The sequence below is a fragment of the Podarcis pityusensis genome (genome assembly GCF_964106645.2).
Source record: "Podarcis pityusensis genome assembly, chromosome: 7".
Lineage (NCBI taxonomy): Eukaryota > Metazoa > Chordata > Lepidosauria > Squamata > Lacertidae > Podarcis > Podarcis pityusensis.
This window is the reverse complement of record NC_138031.1, coordinates 25935459-25958379: the sequence shown is the minus strand read 5'-3', so window position 1 is coordinate 25958379 and position 22921 is coordinate 25935459. Positions and strand designations below refer to the sequence as shown.

At 45.9% G+C, this 22921-nt stretch overlaps 1 protein-coding gene across 1 annotated transcript in view; it reads right to left on the bottom strand.

The window, feature by feature from the left end:
* The window catches only part of CDH17 (cadherin 17), a 40925-nt gene extending 18474 nt beyond the window's left edge, over positions 1-22451 (bottom strand). The window contains exons 1-10 of the mRNA XM_081013352.1: positions 22318-22451; positions 20547-20632; positions 14675-14776; positions 14442-14579; positions 12763-12901; positions 11222-11380; positions 3957-4156; positions 3440-3574; positions 1224-1377; positions 549-764 (exon numbers count right to left, since the gene is read on the bottom strand). Of these exons, the coding sequence (XP_080869478.1) occupies positions 549-764; positions 1224-1377; positions 3440-3574; positions 3957-4156; positions 11222-11380; positions 12763-12901; positions 14442-14579; positions 14675-14776; positions 20547-20615 (1312 nt within the window). The 5' untranslated portion in view covers positions 20616-20632; positions 22318-22451. The remainder of the gene's footprint in view (positions 1-548; positions 765-1223; positions 1378-3439; positions 3575-3956; positions 4157-11221; positions 11381-12762; positions 12902-14441; positions 14580-14674; positions 14777-20546; positions 20633-22317) is intronic.
* Between the last annotated feature and the right edge of the window lie 470 nt (positions 22452-22921).

The window sequence follows — 22921 nt, the reverse complement described above, 5'->3', positions numbered from 1 at the left end:
GAGGAGGTCATCAGAGTGGAAATCTATGGGTGATGGACATATTGTTGGAGCCGGATGGGATTTTTTTCCACTTGGCAAAGTGGCACCAACCATTTGGTTTTCGTCTACCTCATAGCAATCGTCACAACTTTGTGAAGTTAGGCATTGGGTAAGCCTTTATTTGGATGTAGAAGAGGTTGTAGCCTCTGCCCCTCCTCATTAAGGGTATCCTTTTAAAGGGATTGCGATGTATGTGTGTGGATTCTGTCTGATGCTCAGACATGGGCTAGGGCCATGCCACAACCCTAACAGGGACCCCTTGGGGTTCCCCTATTTGATGTAAGTCATAGGACTCCCCCTATTGGTGGTTTACCCTTAGATGGAGTCCCTGCAGACAGGCGGGTGTCGAGATATAGACTGGCTTCACCCAATGCCTAAGGCAAACTGCTCACAACTGTAACCCATAAAGTTGTGGCCTATTTCAACCCATAAACCAAAATGCTCATGTCTGTGTGTTTATTATCCATTAGGGAACTGTGGGTCACAGGGCCTTGGCACGCAATACCAACCTGAATCTGTCACCTCCACTGTCAAAGAGTAGTTAGAGACTAGCTCCTTGTTTAAGGCAGAGGTAAGTAAGTTGACCGCCCCAGTTCCGCGTTCGATGAGAAACATATTATCATAAGGCACTTTGGGGCTCTGATCCACAATGACGTAGGAGAGGCGGGAGTTTAAAGTGTTTTCCTGATCTCTGTCCGAAGCATGAAAAGTTCCTATGAAATTCCCTGGTGGCAGCAAAGAAAGTCAAAATTAGTCAAGCAGCAAATAAACACAAGGCAGATGAAAACAAAACATGTTGTGTTGTGAGCCTGTGTCTACCCAGAAGTAAGCCCCATTGAGTTCAGTTGGGTTAACTCCCAGCTAAAGGATGTGCAGGATTACAGACTTTGCAGTGCTTGTGAAAATATTTCAGGAACCAATCCCAAGCAATAGAAAGACAATATTTTAAATAATGTAGAACAAAGAGCCTGAAATGACCCCACTATTCTCGCAGCTGCTAGTAATACAGGCCTGCAGGCGAGGGACTGGTGCACCATGAAATATATTAGAGGCACAACTGTCCAAATTCAAAATGATTGTACCTTTGCTCACATTTGATTGGCACTGTGATTAAGGTTGGCATTGGTTTCAGCTATCTGGTTCCCAAGGGAGCTGCCTGGTAAATTTTTGTCGTGTTTCCTTACCTACGGGTTCGTTGTCCTGAACTTCAAATATTGTCAAAGTTTTGTCACACACAGGGGGATTATCATTGATGTCTTCAACTGTGACGTTAATGGTCAGTGGATAGGATAGTGCTATGTCTTCGTCTTTATCTTTTGCAACCACGTAAAAGGAATACTAAAATGGGAATATTGTGATTAGGAATTGCAACAATAGTGAATGTTTATTTTAGTCCTGCAATGGGTTATATGTAGCTCTGGGTGGAAGTGGGGGGGAATTGGTTCCATTTGCATCTGAATGCAAATTGACCAAATTCGTACTTTCCAAATCAATATGTGAGTCCTTGAAAATTTGCGCTGCAGTTTCATAGAATCATAGAATCATAGAGTTGGAAGAGACCACAAGGGCCATCGAGTCCAACCCCCTGCCAAGCAGGAAACACCATCAGAGCACTCCTGACATATGGTTGTCAAGCCTCTGCTTAAAGACCTCCAAAGAAGGAGACTCCACCACACTCCTTGGCAGCAAATTCCACTGTCAAACAGCTCTTACTGTCAGGAAGTTCTTCCTAATGTTTAGGTGGAATCTTCTTTCTTGTAGTTTGGATCCATTGCTCCGTGTCCGCTTCTCTGGAGCAGCAGAAAACAACCTTTCTCCCTCCTCTATGTGACATCCTTTTATATATTTGAACATGGCTATCATATCACCCCTTAACCTCCTCTTTTCCAGGCTAAACACGCCCAGCTCCCTTAGCCATTCCTCATAAGGCATCATTTCCAGGCCTTTGACCATTTTGGTTGCCCTCCTCTGGACACGTTCCAGTTTGTCAGTGTCCTTCTTGAACTGTGGTGCCCAGAACTGGACACAGTACTCCAGGTGAGGTCTGACCAGAGCAGAATACAGTGGCACTATTACTTCCCTTGATCTAGATGCTATACTCCTATTGATGCAGCCCAGAATTGCATTGGCTTTTTTAGCTGCCGCGTCACACTGTTGGCTCATGTCAAGTTTGTGGTCAACCAAGACTCCTAGATCCTTTTCACATGTACTGCTCTCAAGCCAGGTGTCACCCATCTTGTATTTGTGCCTCTCATTTTTTTTGCCCAAGTGCAATACTTTACATTTCTCCCTGTTAAAATTCATCTTGTTTGTTTTTCCATGCAAGAAAAAAAAATGAGTACAGAAAAAGCACACATTAGGGGAAATTGTGCACAAAAAGGCACAGTTTATATGACAGTGAAAATAATGTGCAGCATATTGGGAAATGTATTATAGAAATGCATTATATTAGGAGAAATTGCTTGCAAAAATCTGTATGTTAGTGGAAATGCATACAAAAATGTTTACACAATTTCATAGGATTTTTTCTTTTAAAAGATGGCAAACTGATGCAGAAATGGATCCAACTGAAATTAAGGTAAGGGGGGAAATGAAAGAAACCAAAATTGTCAGATTCATCCTAACCATTAGCCCTCGGATGTTAAAGGTAAAGGGACCCCTGACCATAAGGTCCAGTCGTGACCGACTCTGGGGTTGCGGCGCTCATCTCATGTGGCCAGCATGACTAAGCCACTTCTGGCGAACCAGAGCAGCGCACGGAAACGCCGTTTACCTTCCCGCCGGAGCGGTACCTATTTATCTACTTGCACTTTGACGTGCTTTCGAACTGCTGGGTTGGCAGGAGCAGGGACCGAGCAACGGGAGCTCACCCCGTCGCGGGGATCTGAACCGCCGACCTTGTGATCGGCAAGTCCTAGGCTCTGTGGTTTAACCCACAGCACCACCCGTGTCCCTCCAGATGTTACTGGACTACAATTCCTATCCTTGCTAACCATCGGCCGTGGTGGCCAGTGGCAGATCCACACCTTGGTTTCAGAGCACACCCAGCCCACATGTGAAGCATATGAATTCCCCGAAAGTATCCTGGGAACTGTAGTTTCCTCCACATAGCTACAATTCCTAGCACCCATAACAAACTACAGTTCCCAAAATTCTTGGGGGGGGGGAGTCATGTGATTTAAATGTGTGGCATGGATCTGCCCAGAGGCTATTTGGAGTTGGAGTCCAAAAATAGGTGCATGTCTACCAATTCTCCACTCCTGATTTAGTGTGCAGCCATGCAAACCAAACAAAAAAAGACACCAGATCAACATTTGGAGTATCAGTAGTGACATGCCTACAATCATTTAGCTTCCTCCATCTTTAAAAGTATATTGACAGCCCTTTTTCAAATACTTACCGCATCTTTTACTTCTCTGTCTAGTGGTTCAGTTACATAGACAGTCCCGTTCTGGGCAACCATAAATGGGAGTTTAGTGGGGGGCGTTTCCTTTTGCCGGATTTCATATTTTGCACCTGGATCATTCCACTGCACCTATCATTTCAAAGAAGAGTAAAACAGCAGGTTTAAACCCTCCATATATCCATGCCTAGCAACTGCGGTCCTCAGATGGGCACTGTTGAGAGTGCCACATGCCCCAAAGGGGTGCTTAGCTTGCACTAGAAACTGTGGGCTTTTAGTGTTGCAACTCCAGCCCTCTGGAATCAAGACAGGTGCCTAGTATCATGATAGCTAGGTGCCTATTGGAGACATTTTTGTTTAAAAAGGTTTCCCCTGAGATGTGACCCAGTCTTTAATTGTACGTCTGTGGTAATGGTTTTGTGGATGAATGGAGCACATAAACATGGGAAATTGAAAATCAGACTTTGGATGGTAGATTTGATTCCTGGGCTTGTTGGCGATTGCCATAGCTTACCTGAGTGATTCTCATGGGGTGTGGCTCTGTAGAATTTTCCTTGAGCTTTACTAGTGGAGGAGACTTCCAGAGGTTTTCCAACACGGTGACAATCACGTCAGCATCGCTGGGGAAGGAATTCTCTGACTGCCCTGCCATATCTTTTACTCTCACAGCAATGGTATAATTGATCCCATCTGCTGGATTTAAATACTTAGCTCCTGGAAATCAAACATAGAATAAATGAAACAATTATTGAACTGGCACCAACGTTCTCTTGACAAAAACCCTCTGCAAATGTAATATTGCAAAGGTTGCAAATAATGACATGCATTTTTCACCCAGAGAAAATTTCCCCTCCCTTCACTTCGCAGCAGTGCTTTTTTTCTTTAAAAATATGTTTAGGGGTACTCTCATTTTCCTACTCATATTGAAATACTGCCCCTCAATGAGGCCAAACTTAGATTCACAAAATGTTTCAGGGTATGCGTACCCCTGCGTCCCCCCCAGAAAAAAGCACAGCTTGGCAGCCTTCACCATGGCTATCTTTTTGGCAGCTCACACAAATATCATAATCACGTCACTACTGTTGACAGGTACTGAACCCATTACTCCTGGGGGGGAAACACAAGTATTTTGTAGTTCTGGTTAACTGGGTTACATGGACATCAACAGCAGTTATCATAATGTCTCCTTTAGATATCTTTCTCTATCTCTCCCTTTGCTTTCTAGCAAAACCATGATACTCATTCCTTGAAAACCATGGTTCACCTGTCACTAAAAATTCACATGCCTCCCCCTCTTTTCTTCTCTCTAGAATGAATTCCTCCCTCGTGTCCTTCATTGGTGTATACCAGGCATAGGCAAACTCGGTTTTCCAGATGTTTTGGGACTACAACTCCCATCATCCCTAGCTAACAGGACTAGTGGTCAGGGATGATGGGAATTGTAGTCCCAAAAATATCTGGAGGGCCGAGTTTGCCTTTGCCTGGTGTATACGTTCCTCTAATTTAAAACAGTTATATCATGCCTCTCCTACAAAATAGTCCAAGATGCTTCCTAGCAAAAACAGAAAACAATAAGGTCCAAACTGACAGCACACTTCAGTTTGAAACAGTGAGATGATGATGATGATGATGATGATTTGGAGCAAAGAATTTTCCATAGAAACAGCAGTAAAAGAATTGTCATAGGCGGCGGCGCAATCCAAACCCTCCTTTATGGCCTGCGTGTCCCTCTGCCCTGGTATCCTGGTTCAGCTGGTGTCTTGCCATCTGCCAAACCTGGCCACATGGCCATACTGCTCTGCAAAACTCCATCAGCAGGAGTGGGGAGAAATTAGGATTGTGCCCTAAAACTAGGTTGGACATGTATGCTTACTAAAACAAGAAAGATCTTAACATATGGCAGAAGACTGTAGGAGTTTGAGGCAAGACAATCATTATTCAGGAGAGATGTCCAAAGCCTTGATACAACTTCTGATAAGACTTTCTTTCCTTGAATCTGACAAGAAAGACCACTGAGATAGCTGGAACACTTAAGCGAGCCTGTGCTTATGTCTTCAACAAGAAGTCAGGTTCATATATGAGGGATGGTAGTCTTGCAAGTAATCTAGTACCCAAACATAAAGGGTCTTAAATGTAATCGCCTACATTGCTGCACATGTAAAACTAAACCATAGCTAATACTGGCAAAGGAAGGGAGGAGGAACTTAATTCAAAAAAGGGAGGGAGGGAATGCACATTCCTAAATCTATGTCCAATTTTGCAAGCCATCGTTTACATACAGACTTTACTCTACAGTGGTACCTCGGTTTAAGAACTGTCCTGTTTACGAACGATTGGGTTTATGAACTCCACAAAACCAGAAGTAGTGTCCCGGTTCGCAAACTCTACCTTGGTCTAAGAACGGAATTCAAATAGTGGAAGGGTACCGGGGGTGGGAGGCCTCATTAGGGAAACTGCACCTCAGTTTTAGAATGGTTTCGGTTTAAGAACTGACTTCCGGAATGTCTGGGGGTATATGTCTTGTTCTGGCTTCTACCTTCGTCTCAGAGAACAAAACAACTTAACAAAAGTAGCATAGACTCTGATCTCACATTCACTAAAACATATAGGGTGTTTTGCTATTGGTTTGTACTAGGCATTCTGAAATATACTCAGAGTCGCAAAGTGATTTCATGCTCTTTATTCAGCTCATAGTGGTGAGGAGGAATGAATAAATGTCCCCTCACAGTATCTGCTTTATATACATTATTTACACAATGGGCTGCACATGATTGGCTAATTCTGGAATTCTACTGTAAGCCAATCAGGTTGTGGATTCACTTCTATCTGGAGCAGGATTGGGTGGTTCCTGCCAACCAATCATACTGCTGCATTGTTCTAGGACCAATCAGACTGCTGCATTCTGAATCCTATTGTTCTAGGACCAATCAGACTGCTGCCTTTTGGATCCTATTGTTCTAGGACCAATCAGACTGCTACAGTTTGGATCCTATTCAACTCAGTACATAACACCCCTCCCCTCTAAGTTCCAGTCCTGCCCGGGAGGTCGCATTCATAGTCCTCAAGGTATGCCGGCGGCCTACGTGTGCGTTGTGGCCTGGGGTGTTCCCTGGTCCGGGCTCCGGGTTCTGGCTCGTGTTCCAAGGATGCTGGCTGTGATGCGGCTGTTTGGTCTGGTGCAACCGGCTCGCTCAGTCGTGGTTCTGGTTCCGGTGTCCTTTCGGCCTCACGGGTCCTCTCTGTATTTACTGATTCTGCCTCTCCTGCTGGCCCCTCCTGCTCTATGGGCCTCACTGCCCCGCTGTTCCCTTGGGACTCCTCTGACCTGTCCTCCTCCTGGTTTTCTCCCGGGAATCGTCGCCGTATCTGGTCGCAGTGGCGGCGCCAGCATTGCCCCCCATCCGTTAGCACCTCGTACGACACGGGGCCAGTGACCCTGGTGATTGTGGCGGGTACCCATGCTGGGCCTGCCCCAAAATTCTTTGCGTACACTGGGTCCTGGGCCTCGAAGGTCCGGGGGTTCCTGCCTTCCCCCACCACTATCTCATCCTGAGCTCTATCGGGGTGAAGGCGGTCCAATCTGATTGCAAGGCGCCGACCCATTAGTAGTTCAGCGGGGCTCCGGCCAGTCGTTGAGCTGGGGGTGCTGTGCTGTGCTAGAAGGAATGTGGCAAGGCGGTACTCCCAGTCCCCTTGCGTCATGCGGCGAAGGGTGTCCTTGGTGGTCCGCACCATGCGTTCTGCTTGGCCATTGGTGGCAGGGTGGAACGGCGCCGAACGGATGTGGCGGATGGCGTTCTGCGCTGTGAAGGTTTGGAATTCTCCTGACGTAAATGCAGTCCCGTTGTCTGAGACGAGAGTGTCAGGGAGCCCGTGGGTTGCAAACAGCCTGCGTAGTACCCGGATGGCTGCGGACGTGGAAGTGGACGGTACCAGTGCGACTTCCAGCCATTTGGTGTAGGAGTCCACCACTATGAAGAATGTTTTCCCCTGAAAGGGGCCAGCGAAATCCACATGCAGGCGTGACCATGGTGCTCGGGCGGACTCCCAGGACTGGACTGGGGCCCTTGGGGGATCTGGGCGGGATTCTTGGCAGGCCTGGCAGTGTTTGACCCAGGCCTCTATCTCTCCATCGATCCCCGGCCACCACACATAACTCCTGGCAAGGGCCTTCATTCTTACTACCCCTGGATGTGTCTCGTGTAGGGCTGTGAGGACCCTTTTGCAGAGGGGCTGGGGAACAACGACTCTGCTTCCCCATAACAGGCACCCCTTGTGGGCCGACAGTTCATGTTTGCGGGTTGTGTAGCCGGCGAATTCTGGCCCGGGGCTGCTGCTGGGCCATCCCCTCCACACCCAGTCCAGGACCCGGGAGATGACCCTATCTTTCTTGGAATGGTGTGCAACTTCTTGTGCCTGAATGGGGCGGTCGGGAAGCAGCTCCAGGCTCATAACCTCTTGTGCAGGTGCTGGGTCAGGGCCTGTTTCCGGTAGTGGTAGCCTGCTGAGGGCGTCCGCATGGCCCATCGCCTTCCCAGGTCGGTGAATCAGTGCATACTGGTAGCTGGCAAGGAAAATTGACCACCTGAGGACGCGAGGAGACAGCACTTGGGGGGTCTGCTTTTCGGGGGCAAACAAGCCAAGCAACGGCTTGTGGTCAGTCACCACGGTGAAGGGCCGCCCGTACAAGAAATCATGGAATTTTTTTACTCCCTTTACGATTGCCAGACCCTCCTTGTCGATTTGCGAGTAGTTCCGCTCGGTTGTGTTGAGTGTCTGGGAAAAGTACGCCACCGGTACCTCTCTTCCATCCGGGAGTTGGTGCCCCAGGACAGCTCCAATGCCATAGGGTGAGGCGTCGCATGCTAGCACCACCGGCAGCCTCTCGTCGAAGTGTGCCAAGACCGAGTTTGAGACAAGCAAGTCCTTGACTGCCTGGAATGCGGCCTCCTGGCGCTGGCCCCACACCCAAGGGGCCCGCTTGTCCAGGAGTCTGTGTAGGGGCTCCGCTACCGCCGCCTTGTGGGGAAGGAAGGAATGGTAAAAGTTCAATAGCCCCAAGAAGGCCTGAAGTTCAGTCTTGCTCTTGGGCGCTGGGGCATCACAAATGGCCCGTACCTTGTCCCCAGTCGGGTGGACCCCTTCTGCGTCCACCATAAATCCCAGAAAGTCCACCTGAGGCACTCCTAGTAGACATTTTTCCCGCTTCACCTTGAGACCCGCCGTCTGGAAACGGTGCAGAACGGTGCGGAGGCGGTCCTCAAACTCCTCTGGTGTGGGGCCGGCAATCAACACATCATCGAAGAAGGGGGTGACGCCAGGAATCCCTTTAAGGAGAGAGTCCATTATATTCTGGAATATGCCTGGTGCCACGCTGACACCGAATTGCAGCCGCTTTACCCTGAACGCTCCTCTGTGCGTCACAATCGTCTGTGCCTCTGCTGTGGCCTCATCTACTGGCAGCTGTTGATATGCTTGGGCCAAGTCCAGCTTGCCAAAAATTTTCGACCCAGCCAGGGTGGCAAGGACATGGCTGACCACTGGCACTGGGTATGCGTGGGCCGTGAGGGCCTTGTTTATGGTACATTTGTAGTCTGCGCAGATGCGGACCGAACCATTAGGCTTGACGGGTGTGACGATTGGGGTTTCCCAGGGAGCATTAGGCACCGGCTCCAGCACTCCTTGCTCTACGAGTCGGTCCAATTCCTCGTCTATACGGGGTTTCAAGGCGAACGGGACCCGGCGGGCCTTGAGCCTGACCGGTCGTACTGCGGGGTCAAGCTGTAGCGCAATGGGGGGGCCCGTATACTGTCCCAATTTCCCATCGAAAACCCCTGGAAATTCCTTGCATATGGCGTCCACGTCCACTTGTAAGCTAGTGTGGTTCACCCCGGTGACAGCTAGCCCCAGTGGTCCAAACCATGCCAATCCCAGTAAGCTAATGTAGGGGCCCTTGACCACAAGCAAGTCCAGTTGCCGCGTCCGCCCTCGGTATTGCACCCTGAAGGTCCCCACCCCCATTGTGGGGACCTTACGTTTCTGGAAGTCCCGGAGGGTGAATGGGGCCGGCCTGAGTTTGGGACCCCCAGTGGGACACAGTTTCCTTAAGGTCCTTGCCGAGATTATGGATAGAGTTGAACCCGTGTCAAGCTCCATGCGGCATGGGGCCCCCTCTATCTGTACCTCTACATAAATTTTCTCTACGTTGGGGTGGGGCAACTGGTATACCTGGAAGTCCGTGAGCTCCGTCGAGTTGCCTTGGTGCGTTGGGCCCCGGGACCTGGGGCTCTTGGATTGGTCATCTGATGCCTGGTGTCGGGTGGGCCGAGCCCGACACACCCGGGCGATGTGTCCCGATTTTCTGCACTGCCTGCACTCTGCGTTGCGGAAACGGCAGGTCCTCCTCTCGTGACTCTCCCCGCAGCTTGCGCAGTTCCCTCCTTCTCGTCGAGGCAGCTGTGGTCTGTGCGCTGCTTGAGTGCGCTGCTGTACTCGGTGCACCTCCTCCCTGTCGGATCCTGAGTCGTCGGTGAGGTCTTCATGGTGGACCCTCGGTTGGGATGGCAGGCTCGGCCGTGCCTCTTGGGTCGACCTCTCGGCAGCTTCTGTTGCCAGGGCCTCCTCCAGAGCGACCTGGAACGTTAGGTCCTTCTTAGCGTAGAGGCGTCGTTGCAGCTTCTCATCCTTCAGGCCACCGACGAGGCGGTCACGAAGCATGTTCTCCAGCTCTGAGAAGTTGCAGAACCGGGCGGCTTGGCGGAGAGAGGTCACAAACCCAGTTATGGTTTCCCCAGGGGCTTGCCGCTTTGCGTAGAAGGCATTTCGACGAGCCACCACTGAGGGCTGCGGCGAAAAGTGCCCCTTCAGCTGTTCCATTATTGTTTTGTATGGAACAGTAGCGACGTCTTCAGGCGCAAGGAGAGCCCGGGCGATTTCAAACGTCTCCTCTCCGCAGACGCTGAAGAATATCGCCCTCTTCTTGGCGTCTTCTTCGTCGGTGACCCCTTTGGCTTCTAGGAGGAAGGTGAAACGGGAGGCGTACGCTTCCCAGTCTCCAGATGCTGGGTTGAATGGCGAGAAGCTGCTGTTGGCTGCCATTCTGAGTTCCTTGTGCCCCGGAGCTGAAGCCTGGATACACGGTGCGAGGCAGCGGTGCGGCAGTTGGCGGTGCTGCGGTGCTGTGTGTGGCAGTCAGCTCAGCGGGATCCCACCTTCGTCGCCAGTGAAATATACTCAGAGTCGCAAAGTGATTTCATGCTCTTTATTCAGCTCATAGTGGTGAGGAGGAATGAATAAATGTCCCCTCACAGTATCTGCTTTATATACATTATTTACACAATGGGCTGCACATGATTGGCTAATTCTGGAATTCTACTGTAAGCCAATCAGGTTGTGGATTCACTTCTATCTGGAGCAGGATTGGGTGGTTCCTGCCAACCAATCATACTGCTGCATTGTTCTAGGACCAATCAGACTGCTGCATTCTGAATCCTATTGTTCTAGGACCAATCAGACTGCTGCCTTTTGGATCCTATTGTTCTAGGACCAATCAGACTGCTACAGTTTGGATCCTATTCAACTCAGTACATAACACATTCACTCAGAAATTCAAGGCACATTTGCAAAGCTGCTTCTTCCCCACAAATCTAAGTAGTTCAGAAATTTGGGGGGGGGGGGGTTGGATGTGACCACCTTATATTATTAACAACGATTGGCCCAATTTTTCAAGTCAGACTGCTTAGTTGTTTGGAACTTGGTTCCACAAGTAGACTTGCCTACCAGCAGCAGTTGTGGAAATTGCTCCAGTGACATTGTTAATCTGGAAAAGCATCGTTTGATGAGGGTCTGGGAAATGTTTGCTAATGCTGTAGCTCAGTTGCGCATGAGGAGTGGTGGGATCATCACGATCAGTAGCAGTGACATATGTGAAGGGCTTTCCTGTTTGGGTGTAAAAAGAAAAATAAAGACATATCAAAAAGACAAACAGAAGGTATCATTCTCCAATGAAGATGAACCACCAACAGTAATCCACAATTTTCTAGTTTAAAGGAACCGGGCAATGTTTTCAGAACAATAAACAGCAAAATTCCTGGTTTATAAAATAGAAAGATCAATAGGTCTTCTTGGCATTCTAGCACACTAGGTAAAAATATGATAGTGACCTTTCACATTGGGATTTTTAACTTTCTGGAGTTATTTATTTAAAAAATTTTTTTTTAATTTTCACAGCTTGGAACAAGCATATCTAACAATAAATAAACATATACCACGAACAAAGACCAAAGTGGCTGATTGTTTATTCTGTTAAGAGAATGACAACAGACAATCTGGTATCTGCATACCAGACAGGCACAATAATAACCTGAGTCCTTAATCAGGTAGATCTCTCCATAAGTTTCTGTGAGTTCAAAGTGGCTTTCTCATTTGGTCTTCATGGCACACAAAACAAATAAATGGTTGCCATGCCACATAAAAAGAGAAAGGGTTTGATTTACCTCTGGCTGATTTTACTTGACAAGCAAATTACAAAAACACACACACAAAAACCACACCTTTCTGGGTTTCATGATTACTGTGCATTTACCCTCTTATTTTATGTCATTTGAATCTCCATTTTGTCAGCTTTCAGGTTCACATTCCCAGCTGTGGTACCCAGAGGGGGGAGAAATGTGGAAATGGGGAGGTTTGGCCAGACTCAACCATAGCCACTTGAAAAGAAGTGGGATAATATACTACTCAGCCCACAATGAGCACAGCTTTCCAGATGAGGTACCAAACACACAACTGAAACACATATGCACGCAAACTGGAGAGTCATGAGATCAGGGATCCCCTGCAATTGTATGCTTAGTGATGGTGCAAGTTGTACAGTGGTACCTCTGGATGGGAACGGGATCCGTTCCAGAGCCCCGTTCGCATCCAGAAGTGAACGTAAACTGCGTCCGCGCGCCTGCGTGTCCACGGGTCATGATTCGCCGCTTCTGCGCATGACGTCATTTTGACCGTCGATGCATGTGCGAGCGGCGAAACCCGGAAGTAACATGCTCTGTTACTTCCAGGTCGCTGCAGCGCTCAACCCAAAAATGCTTATCCTGAAGCTACTTCAACCCGAGGTATGACTATACTTGGGAAGTGGATAACCTCTTCTGTAACGAAAGAGTAGCTTTGGTATTGTCTATGAAATTTTTAGCTCCTCTGCTTTCCCCCCTTTCTTCACCTCGGACACAGCTTAACAATCACAGTTTTAAGTTAATCTTAATGTCATATTTGTCAATCATTACAAGCCCCAAATAATGTCAAGTAAATGTGGAAATAAATACCTGGGCGGGAGTTTTGTCTCACTGCTGCGAAGTACTCTCTCTGCGAAAATTGTGGAGGGTTGTCATTGACATCGATAACATTTATTGTGATAGAATATGGGCCTTTCACTCTCTGCCCATTTTCATCCAGACCTTCCACCTAATTTGAGGCAGAAAGAAGAGATATCAAAACAAGGTCATTCAATAAGTATATCTAACAAGATTTAGGTACCACCTCATTGTAACAAAACCTTTAAGCAGTTTACGGTAAGTCACAAAGTTTTGTCGTTCCATGTTTGAGTTGAATTGGCTAGGATGGAACTGCATGTTAGGAGTGATATGGAAATACCATTGTGGTTTCCCGTCCTCTGCCTCATATCATCCTTCTCTTGATAATGATCATTCATTAGGCGATGAAAGCTCATTTGGTCCCGGATCCAGGACTGAACCTAAATTGGAATGGGTCCAAATAATCAGTATACCCAGTACTATTTTTCTAGAAAAAAAGGTGCCAGAACTCACCATGAACGTCTCCCTTGTTCTCTTATAATGGCAATGTTCCCAACCTGAGAGTGCCGGAACTGAGTTCCTGTGAGTTCCAGCTGGAAAAAAGCCCTGAGTATACCCTAAGAGTCCAATAATGCCTGCAACTGAGTCATAGGAGCCAATTCTTAGGGCAAAGCAGTTCGTAAGCATGCCAATGCGAGTAGATAAATAGGTACCACTGTGGCGGGAAGGTAAACAGTGTTTCCATGCACTCTGGTTTTCGTCACGGTGTTCCGTTGCGCCAGAAGCAGTTTAGTCATGCTGGCCACATGACCCAGAAAGCTGTCTGTGGACAAACAGCAGCTCCCTCAGCCTGAAAGCGAGATGAGCACCACAACCCCAGAGTTGAAATATACTCAGAGTCGAGAGTGGATTTCATGCTCTTTATTCAGCTCATAGTAGTGAGGAATGCTAGTTCCCCCAAAATGTCTGCTTTATATACATTATTTACACAATGAGTCCCACGTGATTGGCTAATTCCGGGATTCTCCTGTAGGCCAATCAGGTTGCGGATTCACTTCCACCTGGAGCTGGACTGGGTGGCTCCTGCGGACCAACTGCTGCATTCTGGATCCTATTGTTCTAGGACCAATCAGACTGCTGCATTCTGAATCCTATTGTTCTAGGACCAGACTGCTGCATTTTGGATCCTATTGTTCTAGGACCAATGAGGCTGCTGCATTTTGGATCCTATTCAACTCAGTACATAACACCTTTGACTGGACTTAACCATCCATGGGTCCTTTACCTTTTACCTTTACCTATTGGTTCTAAGGGAAAGGGCCATAGGGCAGTGATAGAGTTTCTGTCTTGCATGCAAAGGCTCCTAGGTTCAATCTCTAGCATTTCCAGGTAGGAGTGGGAAAGATTTCTGGTCTGAAACCCTGGAGAGCCACTGCCAGCCAGTGCAGTCAGTACTGGGTAAGATGGACGAGTGGTGTAACTTGGTGTGTAAGGCAGCTTCCTATGTCCCTATGGTCATTGTGATGGGTTAGTATTTTTTGAGATGGATGTTGCTTTTATGACTGGTTTTTATTCATTTTTATGGCTGTACTTAGTTATAGTGTACTTGGAAGCCAACTTGAGAGGGCTTTGACTGGGAGTATTTAAATAAAATATTAGAAAGAAACAAAAATGCCACATCTTTCTTTTACCTGTAGATTGTAGACGTTTCTGGTTTCCCAGTCCAGAGACCCATTAACATACAGAGACCAATCTTTCGGGTAAATATATATTTTGCCGTCTGTCACACCAGTCAGTCTCAGCTTGACAGTCGGAGGTTGCAATGTAAACTAGTACATGAGGAAAAGAAACAAATCAGAACTCCAGTTTCCCATTCTCAAATATCAAACAGTTTTGAAAGTGAAGACTTTAGACGTCCGTTTACCCGATAGATATAGGTGATTCCTGTCCTCCCCTCTTGAACAGAAAAAGTCTTGTCCTCCAGAGGCCCACTTATATGTGGGTCATCTGTACCTTGGCAAATGACCTGCAGGAAAAATGAGAAAGGGTCCCAGATTATTAATATTGTCCATATTAATTAATAAAACTTTGGTCCTCCTACCAGGGCGATATAATTGTAATTCTGTGTCATTGTTGCAGCAGCGGTGACACTGCATTGGCTGAAAAAGGGAATTTCTCCTTACAACATTTGATAGATACTGTGTGACACAATAATATAGATGAATAGATAGCTATTTAGCAGTAACATAGCTTCTAAGTTTTTATATGTGAAGTTTGCAGAAGTCTAAGCAATCCAGAGATGCCCACAAGAGAATTTGACTTTCAGATTTTAGAGTTCGAAAATAATCAGTTATAGAATGTGAATTGATTCGTTCCTTTGCAGTTCCCCACTAGAAAATGTGAATGGTGAAAATGGAAGATTTAGCATACTGTGAGTATTTGCAAACTCATTCATGCTGCTTAGAACAATGAAGCCTGTGTAAGTAAAGATGCAATCCTACACACACTTGAAAGTTGGTCCCACTGAGCTCATGAAATGCAAGTAGCTACCTTCTGGAGCCAAACATGCATTTCGTAACAGATGCATAGTTCTTATATGCTGTTTCCACAATAGGATCAGGGTATATTGCCTTTTGTCATAAATGCTAGGGTGACTACAGAGCATTCATGGGTGGGTGGAATGACTCAAGTTCAACAGTCCATTAAAGTGTTGCATGTGCACATGTTGTTCGAAGGTTGATTCCCCACCTAGTATCTTGCAAGAGCTCCTGTAGAGATAATAGATGCTGTAAAGCAAAGCTTTTTCCAACGCATATGCTCTATTGCCCTTCTAAACTAAAGGCACATGGGATATTTCTTTCAGACTTTCATTTGACTGATACTGCGAAGGCTAAGGTGGTCTTTTTTGCCAAAGACAAACATTTGGCATGGAGTCCATTTTCTAGTGATCCCTCACCTCCCACCCCTTATTATATTTTGCTTGTACATAGAACAGCCCACAACTAACACTGTGTTCTGAGGAAATTTTTGTTCTAGTTCCATTTTTTTTTTCAAAGAATGAATACTTGAAAAGGAGTATCATTCTCTGTCCTTTAATCAACTGTTTTACCTTTTCTTCTTTGCCTTTATCCTTCATTATAAATACATATACAATCATCTGTTCTACAAGTTCTTACAGCTGGGGAACCTTTGTTTTAATTTCAGAGCAATCCAAAGGTGGGTAGAGCAGAGTGGCAGATACACTGCTGCTTCTCAAGCTCTGCTAGTTCACACCTGCCAGAGCAGAAGGTGAGGCATTTCTCTCTCACTACACCAGCTCAGGCTTATGTGCTCCTGCCTCCTATTCCCCTTCCATCTCACCATCTCAAGCTCTAGCTTCTTCCTTCACTTCCTGGTTTGGCCAAACCATAGTTTACTATGATGCCCAGTTCTGATAAACTAGAGATTGCTTCTAAACCAGAACTGGAACCAATGATCTGAAGTGATTTTCAGATTCTGTCTTAGAGACAACCTGTTGGTTGCTTGATTTGTGGGACTAAGTTACAGAATCAGAACATGTGAGGAGAAACGGGAATATGCATGCCCTTGATGGCCAAGCCATGGTTTAGCAATTATGCATGAATGTCTCTCCATTTTAAATTGTGTGTGTGCTCCTATCCTAATTTAGGTTCTCTAGTTCTCTAGTTTATCTGTTCCACTAGCTTACATTGTGCCAAAGGCCCCAATGATGTTCATAGCATTTCCTTTCTTCGAAATGGGTGAAAGGAATACACTGAGCTCTGTATAATTAAACAAGATCTTTTATTGGGTGAAGTGTTTATAGAGGTCTGCTTTTGTCATATTTTATAGGGAAATATGTCTGTTTGGAAAGAGCAAAGTCCAATTCTCTAACCGAAATCTAGGGTTCAAAGTTTAGTTCTTATATCAGTGTATAGATCCTTCCCTGTCAATTAGAAATGTTTTATGTGAGCTGTAAAATGTTGGGCTGCCTGGTGAATCATTATTTAATGAAACAGTGAGGAGGGGCACTTCCTTCTATTTCCTCGTTCCATTTACTGTTTGGCAGCTGCTCCAACGCCTGCATAAAATGGCTGCAAGCAAAGGACAGTTTCAACCGTCAGTAAAATCCCTGGCAAGAAATATTTAAAAAGCAGCATGATGATTCATAGGATCTCACGTCAGGTCAGAGGCAGCAGCCATAGTACAAAAATCCATGGTTCCATGTCTACAACAAGGTTTCCTGTTCTCTTGCAGCAGAAGAGAAAGCAGATATTATTTGTTTCCTTTAGAATATGCAGGAAGCGTGAGCCATCCTTATCGTTTGTTCAGTAGGGGACTGACCATTACTAAACCACTGAGCCTCTTGGTCTTGCTGAACAGAAGGTTGGCGGTTCAAATCCCCGCAACAGGGTGAGCTCCTGTTGCTCTGTCCCAGCTCATGCCTAATCTAGCAGTTCGAAAGCACACTAGGTACCACTGTGGCAGGAAGGTAAATGGCTTTTCCGTGTGCTCTGGTTTCCGTCCAGCAGTGTCCTGTTGTGCCAGAAGCGGTTTAGTCATTCTGGCCACATGACCCAGAAAGCTGTCTGCGGACAAACGTCAGCTGAAAGCGAGATGAGCGCGACAATCCCATAGTCGCCTTTGACTGGACTTAACCGTCCAGGAGTCCTTTACCCTTTACCCTTTATACTGCCAGGGCAAGCTATACCAGTAGAGATTAGCTGCCTCAGGTGGCAGTGCTGGGTGGGCAGGTGTTGGAGGACAGAGCTGTGTGTGCCAAATGGCTTGTGTTGTGTGGTCTAAGGTAGCTTGCTGCTCCCTACTGCCAATGAGAATACTGTTACAGGATAGCTATTAAAGCAAGATACCACTGCCAGTCTGATTGGCTTCTGGACATGGATTTGGGAAGGTGCAAAATGTCTTGGGCCACTCCTGCCTATGGCTTGTCTGATTTGCAGAGGGAGCAGACAATCCAGATCACCTGCCTGGGGAAAAGTATACTCCGAATCAGACACACAAAAGTCATGGGGACGTCAAGGAGATGAATATGTAGTTTGTGGGCATAATGTAGTGTGGGTCACTGATACTGGACTGTGGTGCTTTTGTCTGATGACAGCAAACCAGTTAATTTGCTGCTGAAAAACCAAATTAGGTTAAATCCAATCATGCCATATATCAAGTCAGAGGTATGAAGAAGTATTGTTGGGTGCCTGTTCCACAATATAATTATGAAATATATCTGCTTTTTAAAATATAAATGGACATTTGGTTCTCAGAGAAAAAAATAGGTATTGTGCTATTGACAAGTGGGATCTGCAACAAATTTTTGCAGAGTGTAGTATTGCTGTTTAACCAGCCACACCCTTCTCAAAAATACTCCATTCCATTCCCACTCGCTTCCCCAGCAATATGTCAGCATTCCACGGCCACTGAGTCTGCTTCAGTCTTCATGGGGCTATTTTGGGGGTTTTCTTCCAAAGGATTTTTGTACTTCTGCCAACCTCAGGGTTCCCATAAGCTTCGTGATATATTATTCCTCTCTGGCTACATAAGGATCCACATTCCCCTCTGAACTTTAGAAATAGAGGGAATAATTTAACTTAATTTGATATATATTTTAAATATCGTATTTCTTTCCATAGATATCCCACTCAAGGATGACAACATACAGGTCAGTTGTAAGGGAGCTTCTGGGCAGAGGGTTTAGTTAAGTGTCAACATGCTAAGGTATTGCTTCTAATACCTCTACCCCAAAGGCACACTGATTTCTACTAGTCCTAACAGACTGCAATCCTATGCAAAGTTAATTGGAAGTCCCATTAAATAGAATGGGGTAAACATCTGAGTAAACATGTGTAGGTTTGCTTCCTGTGGTGTGTCAAAAGCTAATTAAGCCAGGACTAACTTGAGGCAGTAGTCTGGGAGGCGGGGGGAATGAATGATCAGGATGACAAAAGATCAAGGGTATATCTCTTTTGCAAATGAGTGGGCTCCCTCCCTCAATTGAAAGTTAGTTTTAAAAGCCAGCACCAGCGTTTTTGGAGTGGAGGTGTTAGGATTGCAGTTAGGAGTTAGGGTTGCAATGGAGATAGTAAGCAGCAGGATGGAGGGAGAGTCAATAAATAAGAGCAATGGCTGAGGTCTGCTTAAGTCCAAGGCTGCTGTGACTATGGAAGAAGCAAGAACATCTTGGAGCCTCAGTGCTGTCAGCACCTCCATCGTGGGCTCAGGTTTGATATATGTGTAAAGAGTGCTTTTTTCTTTAAAAAAATGTTTAGGGGGACTCTCATTTTCCTACTCATATTAAAATATTGCCCCTCAATGAGGCCAAACTTAGGTTCACAAAATGTTTAGGGGTATGCGTACCCCTGCGTACCCTCAGAAAAAAGCACTGTGTGTAAATAAACCATATATCATGAAGACACCACAGTCTCTGATGTGCCTCATTGTCCGAAAGGAAACACAGACCCTGGGTGAATGCAGTTGAAACTCCTGGAATCTCACACTGCTATGCAGATTTGGGTGGCCTGTAACAATATGTTATTCTCAGAAGCATATGCATTTTTATTCACATTTCCCCCTAAAATACAAATCTTAAAACTTTTCTTCATCTTGGGGCACTGCATTACAAATTCCAGAGAATGGCTGTCTTTTGGTTTGTGTACTGTTTCAGATAGTGGAAATTAGGTTGATTTGTCTAAAATTGTAAAGTGAAACAAATTTCTCCCCCATCCCTAGGTGGGACTCAAGAAGCACATCCCAGTTTTTTCTCTCCAAAAATTTAAAATGAAAGGTTTACAAATGGGTGATGCATTGCTCTGCTATGTTAGTCTTAATGCTGTTTGCTGCTTTCTCCTGTGCTGGTATTGTACAGTTAGGAACTGAACAGCTTCCAAACTTTCTTGAACATTAATTTTAAAAATGAAAGTATTTTTAAAAAAAATAAGTTTCCCAAAATTGTGCAGGTGTCCACTTATTGCTAGGAATGGGGAAGATATTTGACTCCTTAATTCTCACTTCCTAAAGCAATGCACAAACCAGACAGCAATTATCTTTCAAAACTCAGCCTTCTCTAAATTTTGCGGTGCGGTTCTCCAGTTGTACAAAAATGTGTCTGTTAGGGGAAAGAATGCATAAAATACACATACAGTGGTACCTCGGGTTACATACGCTTCAGGTTAAAGACGCTTCAGGTTACAGACTCCGCTAACCCAGAAATTGTACCTCGGGTTAAGAACTTTGCTTCAGGATGAGAACAGAAATCGTGCCCCGGCGGCAGGGCAGCAGCAGGAGGCCCCATTAGCTAAAGTGGTGCTTCAGCTTAAGAACAGTTTCAAGTTAAGAACGGACGTACGGAACGAATTAAGTACTTAACCCGAGGTACCACTGTATTCATGAAAATTACAAAAAACGCATTACATATGGAGAAATTGCTTGCGAAAGTGTATATATTGCCCAAAGAAAGCATACAAAAACTTTACACCAGGAGAAAGTCACTCTATAATGCTGATAAATTTTCACAAGCAATTTCTCCGCATTCATTAACTCAAACAAGGGACAATCCCTGTCTCCTATCTATCTGTTGCGGCTGTGGGAAAAGGACATTGATTTTCCTGCCATGATCCTCTGGATTAGCGCAAATTAGAAAATGTATAAATAAATAAATTAACAAACAAAGCACACAACAAAAGACTCTTCCCATCGTGATCTCTGAACTTGCCATGGCATATGGCCAGAATAAAGTGTTTCTTCCCAAATAGTTATTTAGAGAGTTCCTATGGTGTTTCTTGACTTACCAGATGAAGTATGAGGAGACACCCAAAGTGATGTGGATATATTTTAAGCATCTTGGTGAGAACTTCCATTCCAATTATTCCAATTCCTATAAAACATTCACAGAAAAGATCTTGAGTAGCTGTTATGAGCTGGTTTAAATGTTCAGGCAAGCAAGTAACTCCATTCAACTGTACTACCAGTGGAAGGGGCTAATGGAGCGCTGGCCCAGCAACCTCAGTTTCCCCTCAGCCAGCCCCACTTGCCTGTTTTGTTCCTTACAACCAATTCAGGGGCTGCCACTGCCTGTCAGCTTTCTCCTTAGTGTTGCCCCTGGTAGAACTCTGCAGGGAGGAGGACAGGAATAAAACCAGAATTAGCTGGTTCAGCTCCTCTGGCGCCATCTACTGTTGGCCTCCCTGCCTGTCACAATGGGCAGCAGCCACCACTGCAAACCACCATGGGGCCTCTCCAGACAGAAAAACCCTTTCCCACGAGGATATGACTCCCCTTTGTTCATTGGGAGGTAGTAGGTATCAGATTTTCTTTTTAGATAAAAGGAAAACTCAGACAAAGCAAATCACCAGTTAAGCAAGGGGAGTTGGCAGGAAGGTAGGACAAGCACAGATTATGGTGCATAGGGTCTCCTTTGCAATAAGTCCCTTCTTCTGCCCCACAGCAAGCAGACGGATTGGATCCAAAGGTTTCCCTCCTCAGTCAGAAGGAGGCTTCCTCCACCTGAGAAAGCTCTTTGCACTGGAGGAAAAGAACCTTTGGACCTAAAAACAATATCCTGTCTTAACTGCCCTATAATGTAAGGGACTGAGGTTTCTCTTGGTTCTTTATAATCAAAGGTGGATAGAAAATAGACTCCAAGTGGGACGAATCAAGGCACAAACTAAGGAACTCTTTCCCCCAGAAACAGTGAGGGCTTTCAAAGTAGCAGGGAACCGAGGGAACACCCAGCAGGGATGCTATTGAGAGTGCAATAATAGGGGCTCACTACTGTTATCATACAGTCCACCGTCTGCACCCTTCCTCTAGGGAGGATGCTTAGTGCAAGCTCCCCTTTTCTCTCTCTAGTTCCCTCCAGTTCTACCTGCAGATATATGAAATATAGATTGCGTCACCTGACATGGACAGGGACATAAGAGCATAAGAAAAGCCCTGGTGGATCAGGCCAAAGGCCCATTTTGTCCTGGTTCTCACAGTGGCCAGCCAAAGGAAGACAGGAAGCAGGACGTGGGTACAACAATGCTCTCCTCACTTGTGATTCTCAGCTAAAGTGGTACCTCGGGTTACATACACTTCAGGTTACATACGCTTCAGGTTACAGACTCCGCTAGCCCAGAAATAGTTCCTCGGGTTAAGAACTTTGCTTCAGGGTGAGAACAGAAATCACGCGGCAGTGGCGCAGCAGGAACAGGAGGCCCCATTAGCTAAGGTGGTGCTTCAGGTTAAGAACAGTTTCTGGTTAAGAACAGACCTCCGGAACGAATTAAGTACTTAACCTGAGGTACCACTATACTGGCATTCAAGAAACACTGCCGCCAGCAGTGCAGGTAGAAGAACATACCCATTGTGGCTAATAGCCACTGGTAGCCTCGTCCTCCACAAAAGAACTTTTGGATTTTGTAACAAACAAAAGAAACTCCTAACAGAGACTGGCTCGCAACAGCAAACAGCCCTCACAAGCAGCAGGGAAGCAAATTCTCACTGACAAGAACGATCAAAAGAATCTCATACGGTATGAAAACCTCCCCAATAAAACTTGTTTAAAAGATCACCTCTTACCTGGTGCACAAAAACCTTGATCTGTTCCGAAGGGTATTTCCACACCTGCCCAAGATGGTGGTGCCTGCCTGTGTCTCTCAGAACCCTTGGCAGTTTCTAAGCCTCTCTGCAGGGTTTTGATCAAACATTAACTTCCTTCATTGACAAGTCCCGATCTTAAACGGAAAGGTGTGGCTTGAAATGGCAACCATGGTAAATAAAATGCAAAGGAGCAGTTTGGAGCAGAGCAAATCCCTCTTTCACACACTCAAACACACCTCCAAGTCACGTATCTTTCACCCCCTGAACTTTCATGTGAGTTTTTATTGACTGAATCATAGAACTGGTTGAAAAACATACCGAGAATGAGGTTGCTTCAATACATGTAATATTTGAGCAACGATTATCAAAAATGTAAAGAAGGGATAACCCTTCACAGTCCATTGTTACAATCATATCATTTTTTTTGTTATAATGGCTATCAGCCAAGCTCAAAAAATCAGGAATTGGTGCACCATCATAACTTATCTATGATGCTATTCAGTTAATCAGTCACATCCAAACCATAAACCATACAGTTAAAGAACTATTATATGAAATGTCGTTCTGGGGTTTCTCCTGACTC